Source organism: Haliotis rubra, unplaced genomic scaffold, assembly GCF_003918875.1.
Source record: "Haliotis rubra isolate DU_JTF1 unplaced genomic scaffold, ASM391887v1 Scf32, whole genome shotgun sequence".
Taxonomy (NCBI): domain Eukaryota; kingdom Metazoa; phylum Mollusca; class Gastropoda; order Lepetellida; family Haliotidae; genus Haliotis; species Haliotis rubra.
The window spans coordinates 3256899-3278078 of NW_025766991.1; the positions used below are offsets into that span (position 1 = coordinate 3256899).

The window sequence follows — 21180 nt, forward strand, 5'->3', positions numbered from 1 at the left end:
TTTATAAAATTATTGTTTTGATTTCACAATGCTTTGAGAACAAAACTAAATTAGCCAGTGATGTGAACTGAAATATTTGTTGAAAGCAGCAACCATATTAGCTAGGCCAAAATTCCAAATTGAATATAACAATACATATCTTATCTTTTCCGTTTCTCGATAGGTACTGATTGATGGGATTGGTGAATTGTGACACCTCTGAATAGTAGGAGGGCTGTTTGGTTGCAAGTCTTATAAAACTGTGACATTAATGGAAAGTGTCAATTGATAGCACAAAAGCAACATGGGTTGTAGATATGGTTGTGTTCAATCCAGGTAAATGCATGTATATAGAACTTATGCTGTACATAATGTCATCAGTGAGAGTAGGTTACCATAGTTTTATATTTATTACAAATGTTTTGTCTGTGAAACATTATACAATGACGACTGTAATAACTCCATATTGCTGATTTGCCACAAACATTTGAAGAAACGAGAATCTTTTAACTGCTTAGATACTGCTTGTTGATAGATGTGGTAGACATGGTGCAGCTGAGAAGTGTGAATATTTTATGTAAATTGCTCAAATAATATAATGAATGTGTTATTTTTTCCCTTTATTTCGTATTTTGTTAATTTGAATGTCATTATTTCTTTTGACTTTACATATCTAATGAATTGGTGCAATTAGATTTTTATTTGCTTAAAATTTGTGTTCCACTGGTATGAGTGTTTTTGAGGGTTGAAAACTTATAGAGGGAGGGGGCAGTCTAAGGTGCCCAAATTGTGAGAATTGTGTCACTGAGATGTGACAGAATCTTATCGAAAACCCAAATTTGCCCAGATTTTGTTTGTAGTTTTGTCTGCACCATATCCATGGGACCTTCCCAAAGTGGTGAATGTGTAAAGCCTGAGTCACTTCTCCCTACTTGTACAAGGTGTCATGCTGTGATATAACTGAAATAACATTCAAAGTGTCTAACTCACTCACTCCAAGTTAATAGACAATAGTTTTCCAGTATTTTGCCGGGTAGGTTAACATATCCTGTGTCTGTGTATGACATGCCTACCTTTCATTGCTACATGTATTGTAGGCATGTACCTAGACTTGAAATTTTTCTTCCATTTCTAGGGCAGTGGGGTAGCCCAGTGGTTAAAGCGTTCGCTTGTCACACCAAAGACCTGGGTTGGATTCCCAACATGGGTGATGAGTGAAGCCCATTTCTGGCATCCCCTGCCGTGATATTGCTGGAATATTGCTAAAAGCGGCATAAAACCATACTCACTCACTCACTCTTCTATTTATATTTCTAAATTTTAGAATTGATATCACCTCGTTGCTGATATCGCTGTAGTTGCTGATATCACCTCGTTGCTGATATCGCTGTAGTTGCTGATATCGCTGTAGTTGCTGTTATTGATTCCTTCAGTTTGATGTACTATGCTTACTGCTGACCGCTCTCATGTCATCCTCATCATCGTCTAGCATCATCAGTAGCTGCTGTAGGTCAGCAAGGTAGATCTCCAGAATGAAGCAAGGATCAATGCAATATTCTCAACTACAGTAAACATGTACAGTTTGTGATCTGTTGGTAAATCTCTCCCAGATGTGGATTGAGGAGATGACCATTTTATAGTCCTGGTGTGAGGCTGGGAGTTGTCAGACACCAAATACTTGTTCAGTAACTATTTCAAATCATAGGATTATGTTTCCTCTGACGGGCTAAACTGAACAATTATTTTCTTTTTTCTCAACATCCGTTTTGTTTTTCAGGACATGAATATGTCCAGTTGTACAGTAACCATAGCAATTGTTGACATAACCCTTCCAATACATTGTTTGCTGTTTTCATAGTAAACACAGCATACTTAGAACAAGAGTTACGCATTGACAAAAAACAACCCGATACTGTACACTGTTTAAACGAACATATTTCTGGGATCCCACCATAATGTGACTTGAATATTGCAAAGTAAATTTACAACCTTGGAGATTTTCTGTCATGAATGTATGAATGACCCAAATTGGATCCTCTAATTTAAGGTGTGCCTGTCATGTTTCAAGAGAAGCATGTATGTTGTGGGGAAGGGAGCAAGCACTCACGTATTAAACTGTACATATGAATGGTTCTGATATAATATTTAGCTATTCGTTATTTGATATTAGTGTTCATTCCATTGTTTAATTATCATGATTCCTGGAGAGGAGACGGTGACTGGAAGTGCTAGGTGTTCTAATGTCCTTGAGCATTGCGTGCTGCTGCTGAATAATCAATCTGTTGTTTGTGGAAGGATCAGTTGTTGTTCTCGTAATGTCTTTATGCTGTTAGGTTGTTTTTTTATTGGAAATAATACCAGAATTTCAAAACAAAGTTTGCATTTTAACATAATGCATTGATGTTCAGAGACCAGAATATGATAAGGAGCTTTCAAATTCATGTTGATCGTTCCTATGGTTACGTTGCTAATTGCCAGGCTCCTTTCCCTTCCCAGGATTCCCCACATAAAGCGTTTTGTCGTATCAGGAATGTTCAGTGTGCATGGGTTTTGTACAGGCCTCGGGAGCAGCATCTGAGTCTGCAGAGTTACATCCCCTGATATGCCGTGATTCGTTGATATGTTCTCCGTGATTCATTGATGTGTTCTACCTGGTCACTTTGTTCTGACTTCCTATGTTAGTTTTAAAAATCTTTGATACAATAATGTAGTGTTTAAAGTGGTCTCAGACCATGAACATCACAACCAGGGCACTGTGGTACAATGCGATTGTAGCGTTGAGGTGATCATAATTCCCATACCTTAACATAGACTTACAACAGTCGTGGTTGCTTCATACAGTGGCACCCAAGTTACTATCAACTTGATACATTTTGACACTCTCCCTCACATCTATCAAAATGGAATGGCAACGCACCCAGGTTTTACAATGTCACCCAAGAGAAGATTATTTCACCAACACTCTCACATCCTCGTCCCTTTTCTATTTATCTCAGTGGATTTAGATCAGTTATTACCTTCAATTGATAACTTATTTGTAAATTGATTTCATTTATTATGTCATATATCATAAAATGGCTTTTCATTAGAGGCTGTAAGATACGGAGCTTAAAGAAAGGAAACGTCTGACCCAGTTTTAGCTGCTCGGTTCCAAGGGAGCATGGTTCATTTTAAGCCTTTATGTACTATTGGTAAATATCAACAGTAGCTTGTGGAGAATGGGGGCGGTGGGGTAGCCTAGTGGGTTAAGCGTTGGCTCATCATGCCATAGACCCAGGGTTCGAATCCCCACATGGGCACAATGTGTGAAGCCCATTTCTGGTGTCCCCCGCCATGATGTTGCTGGAATATTGCTAAAAGCGGCGTAAAACCAAACTCACTCAGTCAGTCAGTTGTGGAGAATGTATTTGTTCTGAGTGATATGCCTCTCAGTACCATATGAACTGTACCTTATAAGGAACATCTCTATCTGAGAAAAATACACTTAGTGATATGTCTTTTATGACCATGTGTACCAATCAATAGAACTTTGTGGAGAACATCCCTATGAGTGGTAGGTAGATGAACCCCTTTCGTATTTGCCTCAGTAGATATTTCAGTATTATGATGATTTTACAATAAATAATGTTTTTAATTTATGACATACAAAAATAATTTAGCGATCCCTCAGGTGTATGAATGACAAAGAATGCACTCAGTCTGCTGAGACCTCAAAATTGAATTTTCGATGATTGTTTGAGCGATTGATGCAGTTTGTCCTTCAACCACCCACCTAGTTACCTCCCTTTACATCTCCTAACCCTTGTTCAGTATGCCCAAAAAGCCATTTTGACATGTATTCCCTTTTTGACTTATCTTATTGTTGTGTGATGTATATGTACATGCTGTCAGTGTCATGTACTGTTATAGACATGATTGAAGGTTACCTCCTGGTTGGAGGTTGATGATGTATTTTACAGAAATCAAAGCGACCGTTTTCACTTATTCATTCAATATACCTATTATCAGTCCACAAATTATATAAAACCTGTATTCTTATATTTGTAATCTGATATTTATGTAAATGTTTTATCATGTTGAAAATTGTTCTTTTTCTCTATATATCTTACAAGTATATACATCAATATCTTGCCTTTAACTAACGATGACTATTTCAGTGCTTACGTAATGTTGAGTAGTGTATATTAACTTTATTGCAAATATTTCCACAAATCACATCATTGTAAGCTAGGAGTATTCAACTTGTGACAGTCATGTAAGATGGTTCCCTATGCTCATGGGTTCGAATCCCAGTTTGCCCTGATTGTGTTTTAAGGTTTACCAGGACCATGTGTATACACTTTGGATTCAATTAAATGGTGGATGGGTAAAACCAGCATCACCTCCCAACATTTAGGTGAAGCACCATGTTATAACTGAAATTTTCTTGAAAGCATCATGAAAGCCAACTCACCCACCCACTCACTGCTTTTTTGGTAAAGACCTGTAAAGATCCGGGTTAGAGTTGATCTTCAGTAACCCATGCTTGTCGTAAGAGGCGACAGGATCGGGGAGTCAGGCTGGCTGACTTGGTTGACTAAGTCATCGTATCCCAATTGCGTAGATCAATGTTCTTCCTGTTGATCACTAGATTGTCTGGTCCAGACTCGATTATTTAAAGACAACCACCATATAGCTAGAGTACTGCTGAGTGCGGTGTATATCTAAACCCACTCACTTTTTGGGTGAAGCCATTTTATTGTCAAATTTTGATATCAATCAAGGGAGGTAACTCTAACAGACAGATCAGTGCTTGGAGTTAGTATTTTACTGTACATACATATTTTGATTAACTGGTAGTTTGTTATGTTTAGCGTACATTAAGGACAAAATGCTCATGCTATCCTAATCCATCTTTCTTTTTACCACATACAGATATTGCATCGGATGTATATCGACATTGGGTGTTGGAAATCATATCTTTATGTAATCAAGAATTTGCTAGGTTAGCTGAGAATTGCTTTTTATGATAAGAAAAAGTTCAAATGTTTGCATGACCATAAAATTTGGCAATTTACAAAAGATAAATGTTGTTGCTGTCAGTAAGATCTGACTGACGTGAAGATCTACGTGTCTGTATTTCCATTGCTCATACTGTTTGTTCAAATTGATTCTTAGCAGCTAGCCTTGACAGAAGGCAAGGAGTTTTTTTAGAAACTCAATATTTTTAATTTCATTCTAAAGTCTTCTTGTTAAGCATATCATGTGTACATATTTTTTGATGGATGTAATTACATTGTATCAGTATCTACAAATTATTCAAATCTTTTATCATCCCGATGTGTTGAGAATCCAATCAATGTCATCAAGTGTTCTAGTGTATTTGTGTCTTGATGACAGAATTGTCATGTGGTTTTCCATGTTTATGTGTTGTTATGACAACGGTGAATACTGGCGTTTATACACCAGTATTCCAGTACTGAACTGTGTGCTTGTGGTATAGGAATTGTTAGGGCCCCATTCCTCACAGATATCACAGCTCCACGTCGGTCTTACGTATATGTTGGAGGATGGACTTTATGATCATCCTGCCTCTAAAATAGTCTATATTACAGTACCTCTTCTCAGATCCTCAGTATTTGTTCTCGTTAACAGTGAAGCTACCTCTACAAAGATTAGTTACAACTATAACAGCTTCAGTTTATAACATTAGTAGTTGAGAACATTTTAATTCCAATTTGGGATGGGGCAGTTGGTAGCCGAATGGTTCAAGCATTCAGCTTGTCACCCCTGACGACCCAGGTTAAAATCACCATCTGGGTACAATGTGCAAAGCCCACTCCGGGTGTCTCCTGCCTTTATATTGCTAGAATACTGCGCCACAAAACCATACCTACTCTCTCCAATTTGGGATTTTGTACTAACATTTTGTAGCAGGATGGGGCCAGATAAACTATGTGTATAGAGATGTGTCAGTAGTATGTCTGAAAGCTTTGATGAAACAGGCCTTTTTATAGAATCTGAAGTATGTTTTTGATGCCTGACATAACGCAAGGAGACAGATCAGTTTGATAAAACTCAGCAACATCATCCAGAGATGTCCGATTCCTCAAACAAAGAACAATTCTCATGGCCATCACTTACCTGATAAAAGATAGGCTGGTCGGCGAAAATCAAAGATCAATACTACTGCTGCATACATATTATTGTAGATCAACACAAGGTACCATTTATCCCCTAAGTTCTTAATCCACCGAGTACACGCTGTCCGTTTCTGAATGTGTTTACGTAATAACATTCCAAAATCTACTATTTTATTAAGAATTTTGAAGTATCTGTGATATATGTGCTCACGTGAGGTTGTCCGTTGCTCACCCATTATAAGTATACTACTCTCAAAAAGTTAAGGAACACTGTTGTGTTCATATTACAGGTTGGCTACAGTGGTATGCTTTAACTTATGATGAGTAGTATATATCGTTGTTGACTTGCAACAAATCTCAACAGATGTGTCGTGCCAAAGTGCCTTCGTGTTGTATATACATCATGTTTCTCAATAAATATTTCTCAAATCTGTCTCGTGTTGTGTGCTTCTTGTCTGTCTTCCATGACGTGTATGATCTTTGATCTTTGGAAGAAGTATTTACATCTGGCCCCAATTTCTCGTTTTGAGTTTTTTACTCAAATTTGAGAAAACGCAAGAAAATGCATTTCCAAGAATAAACTGAAATCGAAACCCAAACATAGCAGACAATTTGAGTTTGGTGGACAAATTACTTAAGTTGTTTGGGCTTTTTTGTTTTAAAAATGCAATTGAGTTCAAACTCAGTTTGAAATTTGAGTAAAACCATGTTTGTTTGGAGAAGTCGGCGCAAGAATAGTATCTAACTTTGTAATGGTAGCCAGAGGTATAAGAAGTCATGTTCTAAATCATATATTGCTTAAAATGTCTTCTCCCAACTGGAAGAGATCTCATTCATCCAGACGTGCGAAGAAATTTGTTTAAAAGCAGCTAACACACTGGACTTTCTGGTTGATAAAACTATATTTACTTCAGGCAGAAGTGATGTCATGAGACTGGAATTGCACTTTCTCAGGACACTTTGTAATAACAGTAATGGTGGTGATAGTAGTAGCAGACACATTCTCAGCTCCCTGGGACGTCTACAAACCAAACTGCTGTGACGTAGTACTTTTCGTAAACTGGTTCCTCATAATGCTAGTTTGAAGAATGGTCCTTGCTGCTGATTCATAGGGGCAGTGGGGTAGCCTGGTGATTAAAGTGTTCACTATGCACGCCGAAGACCCGGGTCTGATTCCCCACATGGGTACAATGTGAAGCCCATTTCTGGTGTCCACCGCTGTAATATTGCTGAAAGTGGCGTAAAACTCACTCACTCACCAATTCAAGCACAACATGGGTTAACTGTAATCATGTTTATTTTATTCCGGGAGCTTACATTATACATGGTGACGTGAGAACTGGTGTATGACGGCGGTAACACCAAGAGCCACATGTGGTACGTGTGTTACCTCATCGTACAAACATGTCTTTACACTGCAGTGGCACGACCTTCAGGAATTAAAAGTATTGGTTAAAATAAGATAATAAATGATATAACAATAGCTTTTTCTCCACTGAATAAGGAATTAAAATTTTCTAAGACAAGAACAATGAGGTTAACAAGTCACATAAAAAATGACATTGTATTACAACCAAATCCAGCCATGACCTTCAGTTGGATTTAGCCGAGTGTCATCTGATTGCTGATATTTACATGTCTGGTATACTGAGGTAAAGCTATTGGATGAATAAGAAATCCACCATGAATCTTAAATCAATATACAGCACAGTTAGACAGAAATGCTAGGGCAAGGACACAGAGCACAGATTGAAATAGTTGACCAAGTTGTCTCCCTTTGTTATCACATCAGGATGTCTCACAATATCACATTTCATGAATATTATAATACATGGTTTTATTGAGAAGAAACAGAATCCTGTTCTACCAAGCGGGGTAATATGCCAGTTATATACCGCAGACACAACCCAGCAGAACGACATGATGATATGTTCCCATACACAACACCTATAGGGATTGACATTCAGTACCAAAGCCAGCAAGATATTGGCTTCAAGGGGGAGTCAGTGCATCTACTACAGTTTCCTTGTTCCTCAAGTGTTGCCTCTTTTGATTTCATTGGATTCAAAAGGAAACGTTTGTATTTGTAGCCATACAGTTTACTTTCCTATCTATGAATAATATTTAATTAATGCAAATAATTTTCTGCATACTTCCTTGATCAGTTTGATAAAATAAATATTTATGAATCAATCTGAGCAACATTGCTGAAAAAAGTTTGATTTTCTTGATAAACACTGGATCATATCACATAATATAACATGGTCACTGGCTAGTGTATGTTAACAGTGTTGGACTGTGTAACCACAAGCAATGCACTATCAGCGTTAAGTCCGACAATCTGCCTTCTCACAGGCCTACCATGATATAAAATAATTAACAGATTCCATTTCTTAAATGTTCTACTGAATAACGAAAGAATTACTTTCACCCATACCATCTGATCTCAGTTTGACTACATCTGGCATCACAGAACAGATGAAACCATGTTTAGAAACCGATCATTTATTTTTGGGGTGGGTCAAAATGGATCACGGGAGAGTCATAAAAAAAACACGACAGTCGCTAGGAGAGGTTCATAAACGATAATACAAATATTTCAGGATGTTTTTGAGGAAATGGACATTTTGTATAAAACACAAACAGCTTTTGCATTTTGTCTTTTCTGGTAAGGTCATAAAAAATGTAACAGGACAAGGATACGGACGGTCATCCGTATCCTATGACAAGCATGAGAGAGAGTTATTTTCAGTTCATCCAAAACCTGACCCTCCACCCCTGATAAATGACCGGTCACTCACTGGTTGACATAACTCCTGATGAGGTGAATCGAAATACTACTTAACTGATTAGAAGCGAGAAGAAAGTTCACAGAGAAAAAAGCTTACAGAGAATGTGTTACACATTTGGACGGTTAAAAACAGACCGTTCCACTGTAATCAACATGATCTCATATCCATCTTGACATCTCACATTGAATAAATATGTAATATTTGCAATAAACTTTATATTTACATTACAATTATATAAACTTGTGTCAATATCATAACGGCCTGCTCTATTTCATGATGAAACATCAAGTATATGAAAGGCCCCCATCAGTATTGGCTGTCAATATTGAGCAATCAGTGTTTATTTCACACCAGGAAATAAGCAAATGTGAAAGGGAAACAACACTAGTCCACAATGTCTTTCCAGAATGTTTTCAACTATATTTGACTCACTTCCTTGACAAAGTACTCATCTTGTCTAAACACAAACACTATCAATATCAGGGTCTGGCATTTTACTCAAGACGTTGATAATTCCAAAATAAACTAATGTTGCTTTAAGCTGTGTGAAGGGCTATTTCTGTAAAAGTACTGATTATTTAAATTAAAACAACCCAAAACAATCCCAAGTACACAAATAAAGCCTGTATCGAATATTCATTATAAGCTAAAAAGCTAAGGGTTTTTTCATCCTTCACATTAATACAGTTACTGTGTCATAGTGACTGATTAACTATATCGATGGGAAAGAATTGGGTATTCCAGACTTCTTTTCAGTCGACTATAAACAACAAATTAAATGAGATTTGGGACTCACATCATCATGAGGATAGAGTAGACAACAAGAAACAGTTTTAGGGCAACAGAAATGGAAAGCCACGGTCACATCACGGACCAACTTCAGAGATCTCAATGGACGTAATATACAGTGTAACGACAGGCTGGTCAGCTGCCAGTTTTTGATAGCTTCAGCCACGAGTTAGATGATCTGACTTTACATACTTTACCAACACAGTATTCCTATATGATTTTTCAGAAAAGGCAAATAATGTCAAAATTAAACTAAATAAGAAGGCCGCTGAAGATTGGATCAAGTTCAAACTGATACCCAGAACAGGCTAAAATGTCTGTTGGCTATAGTCATATAAAATCTGGAAAAAATGGCTTTAGGTAATAAAATTTAAATATACATTTAAAATATAGCACTACGACAGTGTAAATATTTAGTGTGGTACAAAGATGGGACTTGTACCCAGCACTCTTTACATAATCTCAAGCAGACGATGACACCTTAATTACAGGTGATGCACCACCTTGATTACAGGTGTTGTTACCTGCATCTAGTTTCATGTCTATTTATAAGGCAGAGAAACTCATTTAGCTATTGCTCACAGGTCTGGAGTATATCCATATATACAAACATGACATGTCGGTTTGGGCAACTGTAATAAATTCTAGCTCTAAAATTTCATCTTTTATAAATGTATAAAACATAAAAGTGCGTCCCATCAAGGAAATTAAGTAGACAGTTTTGAAGGACAGAGATCACAATAAAAATGCACATGTATTATGAAGTAAGTCGTATCAACGGATGAAAAAATTTGATTGTGCATTTCAAGTTCTTAATTTTTAAACTACTTAACGTGATAAGATAACAAATAAACAATGTGTAGATACACAAAAATATGTACATCCTGACACTGCCATTACAAAGATGGGAGACAATACCTGTTGAACAGAGACACTGAGTAGACAATGTGTTACACAATGTCCAGAGTAGGAGTTTGTTTTCTATACATTATACTTCTAAAACCTCCAATTCCCTTAAAAGATGTGCCAGTCAGGAAATAAATGAGCAATCAATTTTATATTCTGATAAAATATATTAAAAAATTAAAAAATATTCTTTCCCCAGAAACTGTTTTTGAGGATAAAACTTACTGATCTATTAGGATTGTCTTTGTAATATTAAAATGGATAGCAAGACTAATTTAAAATAATCAATACAAAAGAATTTGAACATGGTAAAAAAATTGTAATTCAAGTTAAGATGAAACATTTCATGTTACCATGAGAAGCACAGTACAGAAGTGGGAAGTGCTACAAAGGCTGCTGGGACATTGTGATACAACATCGTAGAGGGTGCTGTGAATGATCAGCTGAAGATGTGTTCACAAGGATGTCCATGGTCTGAGAGAGAAGACGTAGGTCCATCCTTCATAGACAGACTCATTCCCGCACAAATCTGAATGGAATAAACTGAAATGGTGCTGTTTAAAAGTCGTAACTCTTAGTTTCAACAGTCTTGATACACTATGGAACAGGATTCTAATCATGGGCAAACGTTCACATTCACCCTGAACACAACCCTGCCTTGAATGACAGTTCCCGTGGTGATGGGATGACGCTAGAGTATGGGTAATTACAGCAGAAACTGATGCTGGGGTACATCAATCTATGTATCGGCTACATAACAATTCATACAGGGCCCAAACTTTATGTAAGTCAACAACACGTAACTGTTTCACAATCAGTTGCTTTTATCAGAGTTTATCATTTACCCTGTACACGTAACAGTACCAAGCACTAGATGGTCAAAACTGACATGGAATACACTGTAATACCACACCATCCATTACGACTGGTAAATACTGTTATACCAAACCTGTCGTAATGGCTGGTATGTACGCAGTTATACCACATCTTCCATAATGACTGGTATGTACGCTGTTATTCCAAACCAGCCAAAATGACTGGTATGTACGCCGTGATACCACAACTGAAATAATCACCAATATATGCTGATATACCATCCCCGCCATTATCACCACCATATGCAATGGTACCACATCTGCGATAATAACACATATCAGAGACATGGGATGTGGACTTGGTGTGACGGATCACTGAGAGATGGGCTCCAGCGATTGGTTCTATACAAGACTGGACAACAACCTGATGAATAACTGAGAAATCTGGCTGACACTGCCGTAGAGGTGAGTGATGTGTAGACGACAATGGTATGTAGGCCTGGCTGCAGCAGCTCCTTGTGAAACACAAAACTGTACACATTGTGCAACTGGTAAGTGTTATTCCACAGAGATGCTACGTGTTACGATGCTCATGATATCCAACGCCTGTCTGTATATATCTCCACTGGGTGTAATGAATCATTATACAACTTATCTCAGATAGCCAGTATCTGATGATAAATCCAGCCACGGAAAATAGCATCCTTCACAAATCTCTTTTAAAAATAGGACTTTGCCAATATCTATCACTTTGTCATATAAAAGGAATCACTTCTATAACTGTACTTCGAACTGTTTCACAGTCTTTGACCCGAATGGATTACTACCAGATTTATTGGCAGCCTTTGCTGCCCAGGCAACATCGAATGGATCCACGCCCGGTCCGGCTTGACGTGTTGGACTGGTCACACTGCTACTTGAAGAACTTTCAGATGCACTCCAGTGACTACTGCCTGATAGATTTCCATTGTGCTGGAAACTTCTTTGATGAGCCATTTCTAACAAAGTGGGTTTAGTCTTCTGCCAGCCCGTGTTAGAGAGTTCTCCTGTGTCTATGGAATGACTCCTAGTGTGCTGGAAGGGCATTGGTCGAGGACGTGCCATTGGTGCTTGGGCAGGAGGTGCCTTGGGGTAGGGTTCTCCAGAGAAAGGCACACCGTTGACAGCAGATGACGTTGGGGAGGTGGTGAAAGCAGTCTGAGGGGCAGAGGCGAAGGGGTTGGTGGATCCCATTGGGGAGGTGGCTCCCTTGCTTGGCCAGTCCTCGCTGGGGACACGCTGAGGTGCAGGAGGGGGTGTGGCAGTTGTTGAGGGGTTTGCCCATGGGTTGGTGGTAGGCTGCGGCACACTGGATCCATAACCTGCAACAGACATGAATAACATACATGTGTCACATAAACCTTCCAGTATAGTGTTCTGTTACAAATGTTATCTCAACCAGCCACCATAGTGTACAGTTACAGTGTCATAACCTACCTCCCAGTATAGTGTTCTATTACAAGTGTTATCCCTTACCTCCCAGTATAGTGTTCATTACAAGTGTTATCCCTTACCTCCCAGTATAGTGTTCTTTTACAAGTGTTATCCCTTACCTCCCAGTATAGTGTTCTTTACAAGTGTTATCCCTTACCTCCCAGTATAGTGTGCCTCTACAAGTGTTATCCCCTACCTTCCTGCACACTTATCAGTAACAAGTGTCATACCCAACAGTGTTCTGTTCAAGTGTTATACAGACCTGCTGTTATCCCCAACCTTCCAGTATAGTGTTCTGTTACATGTTATCCCCAACCTTCCAGTATAGTGTTGTTACATGTTATCCCCAACCTTCCAGTATAGTGTTCATTACAAGTGCATTACAAGTGTAGTGTTCAGCTACCATAGTGTACAAGTGTACCTCCCAGTATAGTGTTCTTTTACACAAGTGTTATCCCCTACCTTCCTGCACACTTATCAGTAACAAGTGTCATACCCAACAGTGTTCTGTTCAAGTGTTATACAGACCTGCTGGCGTAGTGTTCAGTCTCACAAGAGTTGGCTGAGTGGGGCTGGAGTACTGATGGAATGGTGGGACCGAGTTCTGGTGTGGGAGACCCATCCCTGGTCGAGTTGGAGCATTAGCGAAGGGCTCGTCTGAGGACAACGTCGACAACCCCTGTGTGAGCTGCTGACACATCTTGGTGATGGAGTCCTCCTGTTCATGGCTGGGAGACATCTCCTGTATAGCACCTCCTACTGCTGCAGGACAAACATCAGCAGTTAACACCACATCAGTCAGGGGTGGTATAAAGGTTTTACCCCACCAGGTGGCACAGTGCTTTAACAAGGCTTATACCCTACCTGACAGTATAGTCAGTATGCCCATGAGATTTAAGTCATATCATGCCAGAGATGTTAAATGAGAACAAAACCAATAAACAACTTTATTGCTCGCCCATGGGAGATACTTTTTACGGCAATATTACACTAGTGTAATACCACTAGACGTATGACGACATAATGGTTTACAGTTATGATGCCACAATGCTAATACCTCTGTCACCATGGTAATAGTCCTTGCTTGACTTGCAGAAAGCTGAGAGTCATCACACTGTAGGCAGTTTCTATCAATTTATGTTGGAGAGTAATAAACAGAATACTAAAATCACTTCTGTGAAATACCATTTTTATTAAACTTTCGCTTGTTTGATACCAAATCATTAACTCATTTAATAAAAATGGTATTACACGAAAGGTCATTTAGTATCCTCTATTAATATGTGTCATACACCAGTGGTGGTGGTGGTGGAATTGGGTTTAACGTCGTGCTTGAGAATATTTCGCTCATATGACGACGTGCATGCGTGTGTATGTGTAGATGCGGCTGCTTGTACTAGCCCAGACTTAAGCTGGTTTTATAGTGCTAGCCCACTGAGATACCATGCCACAGTGAAGCATGAATACCCCACTCAGACACATTATGACTCCGAGCCGACCAGTCCTTGTTGTACCCATTAATGCCGAGCACCAGGCAGGGACCAACAAGTACCATATTTTAATGTCTTTTGGTATGACGCGGTCGGGGATCGAACTCCGCGACCTTCCGCTCTCGGGCGGACGCTCTAACCACCACACCACGGAGGCGGTCTCATACACCAGTGGGGGGGTAAGTTTGAGGGCATGTCCTAATTATAAGCTGATACCTGGATCAATGTGGCTATAAAGAAGTAGCAAGTCATACAATCTTGTACAGTATTGTACCATCTTGTGTCTCAATGTCACATTTACTGTCAATTCACATAAATTATCACTGTAATTTCTTTGTGGAGGGGTCAATATTCATAGTTCTTCAGACAGTTTAGAAAAGGACACATGAGAACTTTTTATCACAGCAAGGGACACAAGGTACTTATGTCAGGAATAGAACCACAACCCTTTACATGAAAAACCAACAGTAACATTAGACAAGGTCCTGAGAAACATGATAGAGTTCTCTCCCTTACCACCATTGCCATTATGTGTTGGGGATTCTAGTATTGCGTTCTGCCTCTGTAACGTGGAGGGGAGTTCTCCCAGGCGTAGAGACACGGAGCGTTTGAAGGGGGATGAAGCTTCATGTAACTTTTCAAATCCTCGGAATGAACCCTGCCTGTTCAACATTGATGACGTGGCGTGCGGCCGCTGGACAGCATAAGGATTCTCAATCTTCCGCACAGGGACAGGTTCTGTTTAAAACATGACCATGCTCAAAGATATACATATAATTTGATAATAATAATAACAGTGTTAATCTATCTGTATTGTGATTGCTAGATATGCTCAAAGCTCACCTATATTACTGTAGTCAATGGCATTTATGCACACTTCATTTTCATTCTCCGCTCCCTCTGAAACTGCCTCTAAGGCCTCAAGAGTTAAGTCACCTTCTCCTACCAGATATCCATTCACAGGTGTGAGTGAGTGAGTTTAGTTTTACGCCGCACTCAGCAATATTCCCACTATATGATGGCAATTTGTAAATAATTGAGTCTGGACCAGACAATCCGATTATTTACAAATTGCCATCATTTACAAATTGCCATCAATAGTGGGAATATTACTGAATATTAACGACATTAAACAACAAACAAAACAAAACGTTCTCAGGAGACACATGAGGTTCAGTGAGGGGCCCTAAAACTTTCATTTGTTCAGCTGCCGAACATGGTCACCCATCCAGCTACCCTCCACGACTAACGCAGCACGACTTCACATGTGTTGCCTGCACACTGGGCGTACTACAACATGATTCGACAATAACTACAGCATTTTGTTCAGATACATCACATTCAAAATACTGAGTGAGTTTAGTTTTATGTCACACTAGGCAATATTCCAAATATATGGCGGCGGTCTGTAAATAATCAAGTCTGGACCAGACAATCTAGTTATCAACATCATGAGCATCATTCTACGCGATGACACGTGTCAACCAAGTCAGCGAGCCTGACTGACCGATCCCGTTAGTCGCCTCTTACGACAAGCATAGGTTACTAAAGACCAATTCTAAACCCGATCTTCACGGTTTCAAAATACTGAATCAGTGACTATGGTATTTTGTCTTTGGGAATTCAACCCTGGGACTTCGGCATAATCAGAAAATGCCTTACCCACAGGGCTGCAATATTAACCCTTCAAAACAACGATTTCTGTGACAATACATTACCAACTGTCAAGTGTCTCTAAAATAAAATTACCATTGCTTCATAACATGTCTCTCAATCATATTCACATCAACATACTTTACATGCTCAAACTACTAATAGCAATATACATAAAAATAAAAAAAATAACTGAGTTTATGCTTATATCTACATAACAATGGCGCTTCAAAATGTTTGTGTATCTTCCATGAATAAAATGAAATAATTTCTTGCTCTAATAAATTCATTTTTTTTCCAGCTAATCATGCAGCATCAAGTGATGCCCATCGTAATCCAGGAAGTTACCAAGACCAGCTGTCACTTACCTGCTAGAATTGCACTCTGGGGTCTGCCAGCCTCTCTGTGAGGGTGGTCTGTCGGAAGGACCCTGTCCGAGTGAAGCTTGTTCGGTCCTGGCTGAACTGAACTGTCACCCCGGTCTCCTTGTCTCGCTTCTGTTTCCGCTCCAGACATATTGCGAAAGCACACCCTACTGCATGGCTTAGTCTCTCTCCCTGTAACAGAGCAAATTACTTCACAATTAAGCAGACAACTATGTTAAATTCTGTCTGTAACGGAGTATGGCACTGCACAATTAGGCAACAAGATGAACATTCAGACTGTAACTGCACTATTAGACAACCAGGTAAACATCTGTAACAGAGAATGGCACTGCACAATGAGACAACCAGTTTACTTTCAGTCTGTAACGGAACACAATTAGACAAGGTCAATTGTCTGTAACGGAACAGGGCACTGCACAATTAGACAACCAGTTTAAATTCAGTCTGTAATGGAGCAGGGCACTGCACAATTAGACAACCTGAACCAGTTTACATTCAGTCTGTAACGGAACAGGGCACTGCACAATTAGACAACCAGTTTAAATTCAGTCTGTAATGGAGCAGGGCACTGCACAATTAGACAACCAGGTAAATACTCAGTAGAAACACAGCGAATATTTTCTTTAAACCACAGTAAGAACTATTCAATCCTTGCCACAATGGCCTGTAAGTAATTCAAGATCAAGCTAGGAAAACACCAGTGGCTGACAACATGAGCAATCATCCACACCACCATCCATGAATACATCACTGGGTCACACCAGCCAACACGTGACACAAGTCAGCCCTTACAACAAGCAGTACGTCCGTCCTGTCCTGCTCTGAACGGCCCTGCATTCATGGCATACAACATTACAACAGAGACCATTACAAGAAATACAACAGTGATATGACATAAAACTTCACAACTAAAAATATTCCTTTCACTAAAATATCATGCATACAAATAATTATGTTTTGTAATCTTAGAGGGGTATTCCACAGTCATATGTATAATAATTATGCTTTGTAATGTTACAGAATATTCCACAGTCATACAGACTAATAATTAAATTCATCATTATAAAGATTCCATTTTCACACAAACTAACAGGTATTTATTATGTCTAGTAATATTACAGAGTATTGAACTATCATGCATACTCAGAATCATGTTTCGTAAAGTTACAATGGTATTCTACCAAACAATAGTTCCAACTGGTACAAGTACAGGAACAAATTTACACGACATGCTTCCTGTATTGAAAATGTACACCATCTCAGCACACTTCTAGTTATGTTCAAATAAGAAAGTGCATTTCCCCTTCCAGCAATCAATATCTCTGAAGAGTAATGAATAATCGGATATTTCTCCATGCAACCTACATTCAAACATGACATCTATTGACACCAGACTTATCATTCTGTCCAGTCTACAATGCATCTTGACGTCAATATCTTGACATCAGCAGTATAATATCAATACTATCAGCATGCCATGCTACCCAACTTGACAAAGACCCGACACACATCAACTCTGTCCAGCCCTCAAACACACAGCGGCCATCTTGCTGAATGATATTCATGGATACCTTGTTGACACATTCCACAATTTAATCAGAGCTTGCACAACCTTGAATCCAACTGAAGGTCCATGCAAATGCTCATATTATCACTGTGGCCATGCTTCTGCATTACTGCTTTAAAGCTTCATCTAGAAAATAGCTGACATCAAATGATTTTTACTTCTGGGGAGATCTTGGTGTTGTTCATTATCACCTTCCCGAGACCACTACTTTTTTTCTTTTTCTTTTTTAACGCTTTTAGCAATATTCCAGCAACATCACGGCAGGGGACACCAGAAATGGGCTTCACACATTGTACCCATGTTGGGATTCGAACCCGGGTCTTCGGAGTGACAAGCGTACGCTTTAACCACTAGGCTACCCCACTGCAACTACTATTATAGGTACAATCAGCCAGCCATTTTGTCCACCTGTTCTACGTATTATTTTCCTCTTAGAAGCACATGTAGTGTGAATCTTTTGTGTCGGAATGCCTTACTGATGATGCATTTTGTCTGTCTATAGCTCCATCAATAAAATACTGCTCTTTGGCCAAAATCCATAACATTGAATACAACCAGAAAATAAATGCAACAGAACAAGTAACAAATATTTTAAAAAGTCATAAAAATCAATAAATATCCAAGACAACTTAAATCTTAATAACAACTATATTTTCTTCAATAAGCAGACTTCTGGTTGTGGTGGCTTAACCATGTATACTTACTGTGCATGCAATCTATCTTTACAACCCATAACACTTCTGTAAGCTGCGTACAAGGATTGTCATAGTGATCTCCTGGATACAAGACTTTTAATTAGAAGATCTTTGTCAACAAGCGTTCTTGTGAAAATGGCATAAAACATCCAGTTTTTGAAATCACAATTGTCACCTGCCTGATGAGTGTGTAAAATAATCCATATACCATGTGTGGTCAATGACCTGAGAAACTCTCCATACTGATTCTGTCCAATGACAAATAATCAGGCTTGAAAATTAACATATATCCACTAAAACTCCAGAAAGACTTGAGACATTTCCTTGCCAACCGATACTTTAACCATCAGACAGACGGCTCATGTACACTATTTTCGCAGACCAATGAAAATTATCCTTGAACTTTATCACAATCCCCCAGAACACACATTGCCAGCAACAAGATTCCATTTTACTTCTAATACTGAACTTGTATTGGTTTTATCCTAAATATACAGAGATTCAACTTCTGTCCACAATAAGACTGTGCAAGTAAATGTTGATGTACGACAGCACCAGAAATATTCCAGCTCCATCACTGGACAGGACTGAAATAGTAGTGGTAGCACGAGCATCAACTCCAGCCACCTGGGCACACGATACACACACAATCAGGCACATGAGAGGCATGTCATATTATACAAAGCAGATCCTCATTTTGCATACTATTAGTCTGTTAACATTGGTTGAAGGAGACCAATTCTACCCTAGCAACCTATGTGGATGGTTGAACTAGAGAACCTCCTGAATTGTTCCTAAATCAGCTTACCAATATAGTCTCAATATATTTTCTGACTGTTTAATGTAATAGGTATTAAAATAAATAACCTCTGTATAAAATGCAACAACTTCAAATTTGATGTATGATATTCAACTTCAAATTAGAAAATATGTTGAACAAAATGTTCCATAGATGGTCATTTTGAAAGCCAAGTTAGCCACAACGATAGCTTTAAAACAGTGATTTTAAATAAGGTTGACTCAGGATGTAAGATAATATCCAGATTTGCAAATTTCCACATTTTCTGAACCAGATTGCAACACTAAACAAGTAGAAATGAGTGAGTGAGTGAGTGAGTTTGGTTTTACGCCGCTTTTAGCAATACTCCAGCAATATCACGGCGGGGGACACCAGGAATAGGCTCCACACATTTTGTCCATGTGGGGAATCGAACCCGGGTCTTCGGCGTGACGAGCGAACGCTTTAACCACTAGGTTACCCCACCGCCCCAGTAGAAATGAAGCAAAGAAACAAAAAGCCAGGCTGCAATAATTTCATATCTTTAACATTTCCCGAAGTGGGACACAAACTACTTTTTCGTGTCATGTCCACTAACTACACAGACTACTTAGGAATGTTTATTATGTAAGTACTGATGACAAAACACTCTGCAAGGATTCCCTGACATATATGTCTGTAGACCAGTTACTGACACTCTAGCAGAAAACTGATGCATGTGGAAATGCTGACTCCCCAATTAATGAATCAAAACTGCTACTATTCTGGGACCATGTACCGGTAGGACAAAACCAGCCACAGCACAGGCGGCATTTGTGGAACCAATTATTTTATAACTGAAAGCCTGGACTGATACTGCTGGAAGGAAGTTGGTATTGAACCGCCCCAAAGAGGTCTGTACAGTGTAAGAGCAAGCACCTGCAGCAGATAGCACTCGACTCTTGATAACTCCCACCATTCCTGCTGCATTTAGAGAAAAGGGGCAGTGGGGTAGCCTAATGGTTAAAATGTCCGCTCATCACGCTGAAGACCTGGGTTCAACTACCCACATTTCTGGTGTCCCTCGCCGTGTTACTGCTGGAATATTGCTAAAAGCGGCGTAAAATCCAACTCACTCATTTAGAGATAAATAATCCACATCCACTTAAACTCATGTCCATGTTCATCAAAAACGTTGATAGTTTTCTCGCGAAAGCAGCCACACTGGAATGTGAGCGTTCAAAGGTGGAACACAAGCCACAGTCAAACTATGGGAGACAACAGTTTGAGCATAGGTTTTGTTCCATCAAATGCTACTGATGACAGGACATGACTAAATGCTGTTTTGAATATCATCCTTGTCAGATGCCATTATAAATATGAAGGCATTTTAATGCATTTAACAAATTGTACTGTAACCAATAATAAAATGACCCACAGCTGACCAAAATCAGTCCCATTACAAAATAGCATATATTTGTTTATTAAACAGCGTATCTTCAACAGATGAATAATATTGCCAACATTTGACACATTTTGGACCGCAATGATATAGAAAGATGACAAAACCATGTTTTCTTCACTTTGCACCCACAGGAAGCAATTTGCATCAAAAACACAACATGACAAGAGCTCCTTATGTATACCGGTACTTGATTAAACTCAGTCTGTAGGTCTCATTCATGATTAGGGGTAACTATTCAAGCTGTTTTACTACTAGATTGCAATACCAACTTTGAGGCTTGATAATTATATC

General features: G+C 39.0%; 1 protein-coding gene and 1 long non-coding RNA gene across 2 annotated transcripts in view; one reads left to right on the top strand and one right to left on the bottom strand.

Annotated features, from left to right (window-relative positions):
* The first annotated feature begins 3371 nt into the window (after positions 1-3371).
* On the top strand, positions 3372-20761 carry LOC124283720. Its single transcript, XR_006900388.1, has 3 exons — positions 3372-4022; positions 5711-5713; positions 20751-20761. It is a non-coding gene; the product is annotated as an uncharacterized LOC124283720 (long non-coding RNA).
* Positions 7381-21180, bottom strand: part of LOC124283718 (protein numb-like) — a 92299-nt gene continuing 78499 nt past the window's right edge. The window contains 5 exon segments of the mRNA XM_046719739.1: positions 7381-12764; positions 13405-13638; positions 14883-15104; positions 16388-16405; positions 16408-16576. Of these exon segments, the coding sequence (XP_046575695.1) occupies positions 12178-12764; positions 13405-13638; positions 14883-15104; positions 16388-16405; positions 16408-16576 (1230 nt within the window). The 3' untranslated portion in view covers positions 7381-12177.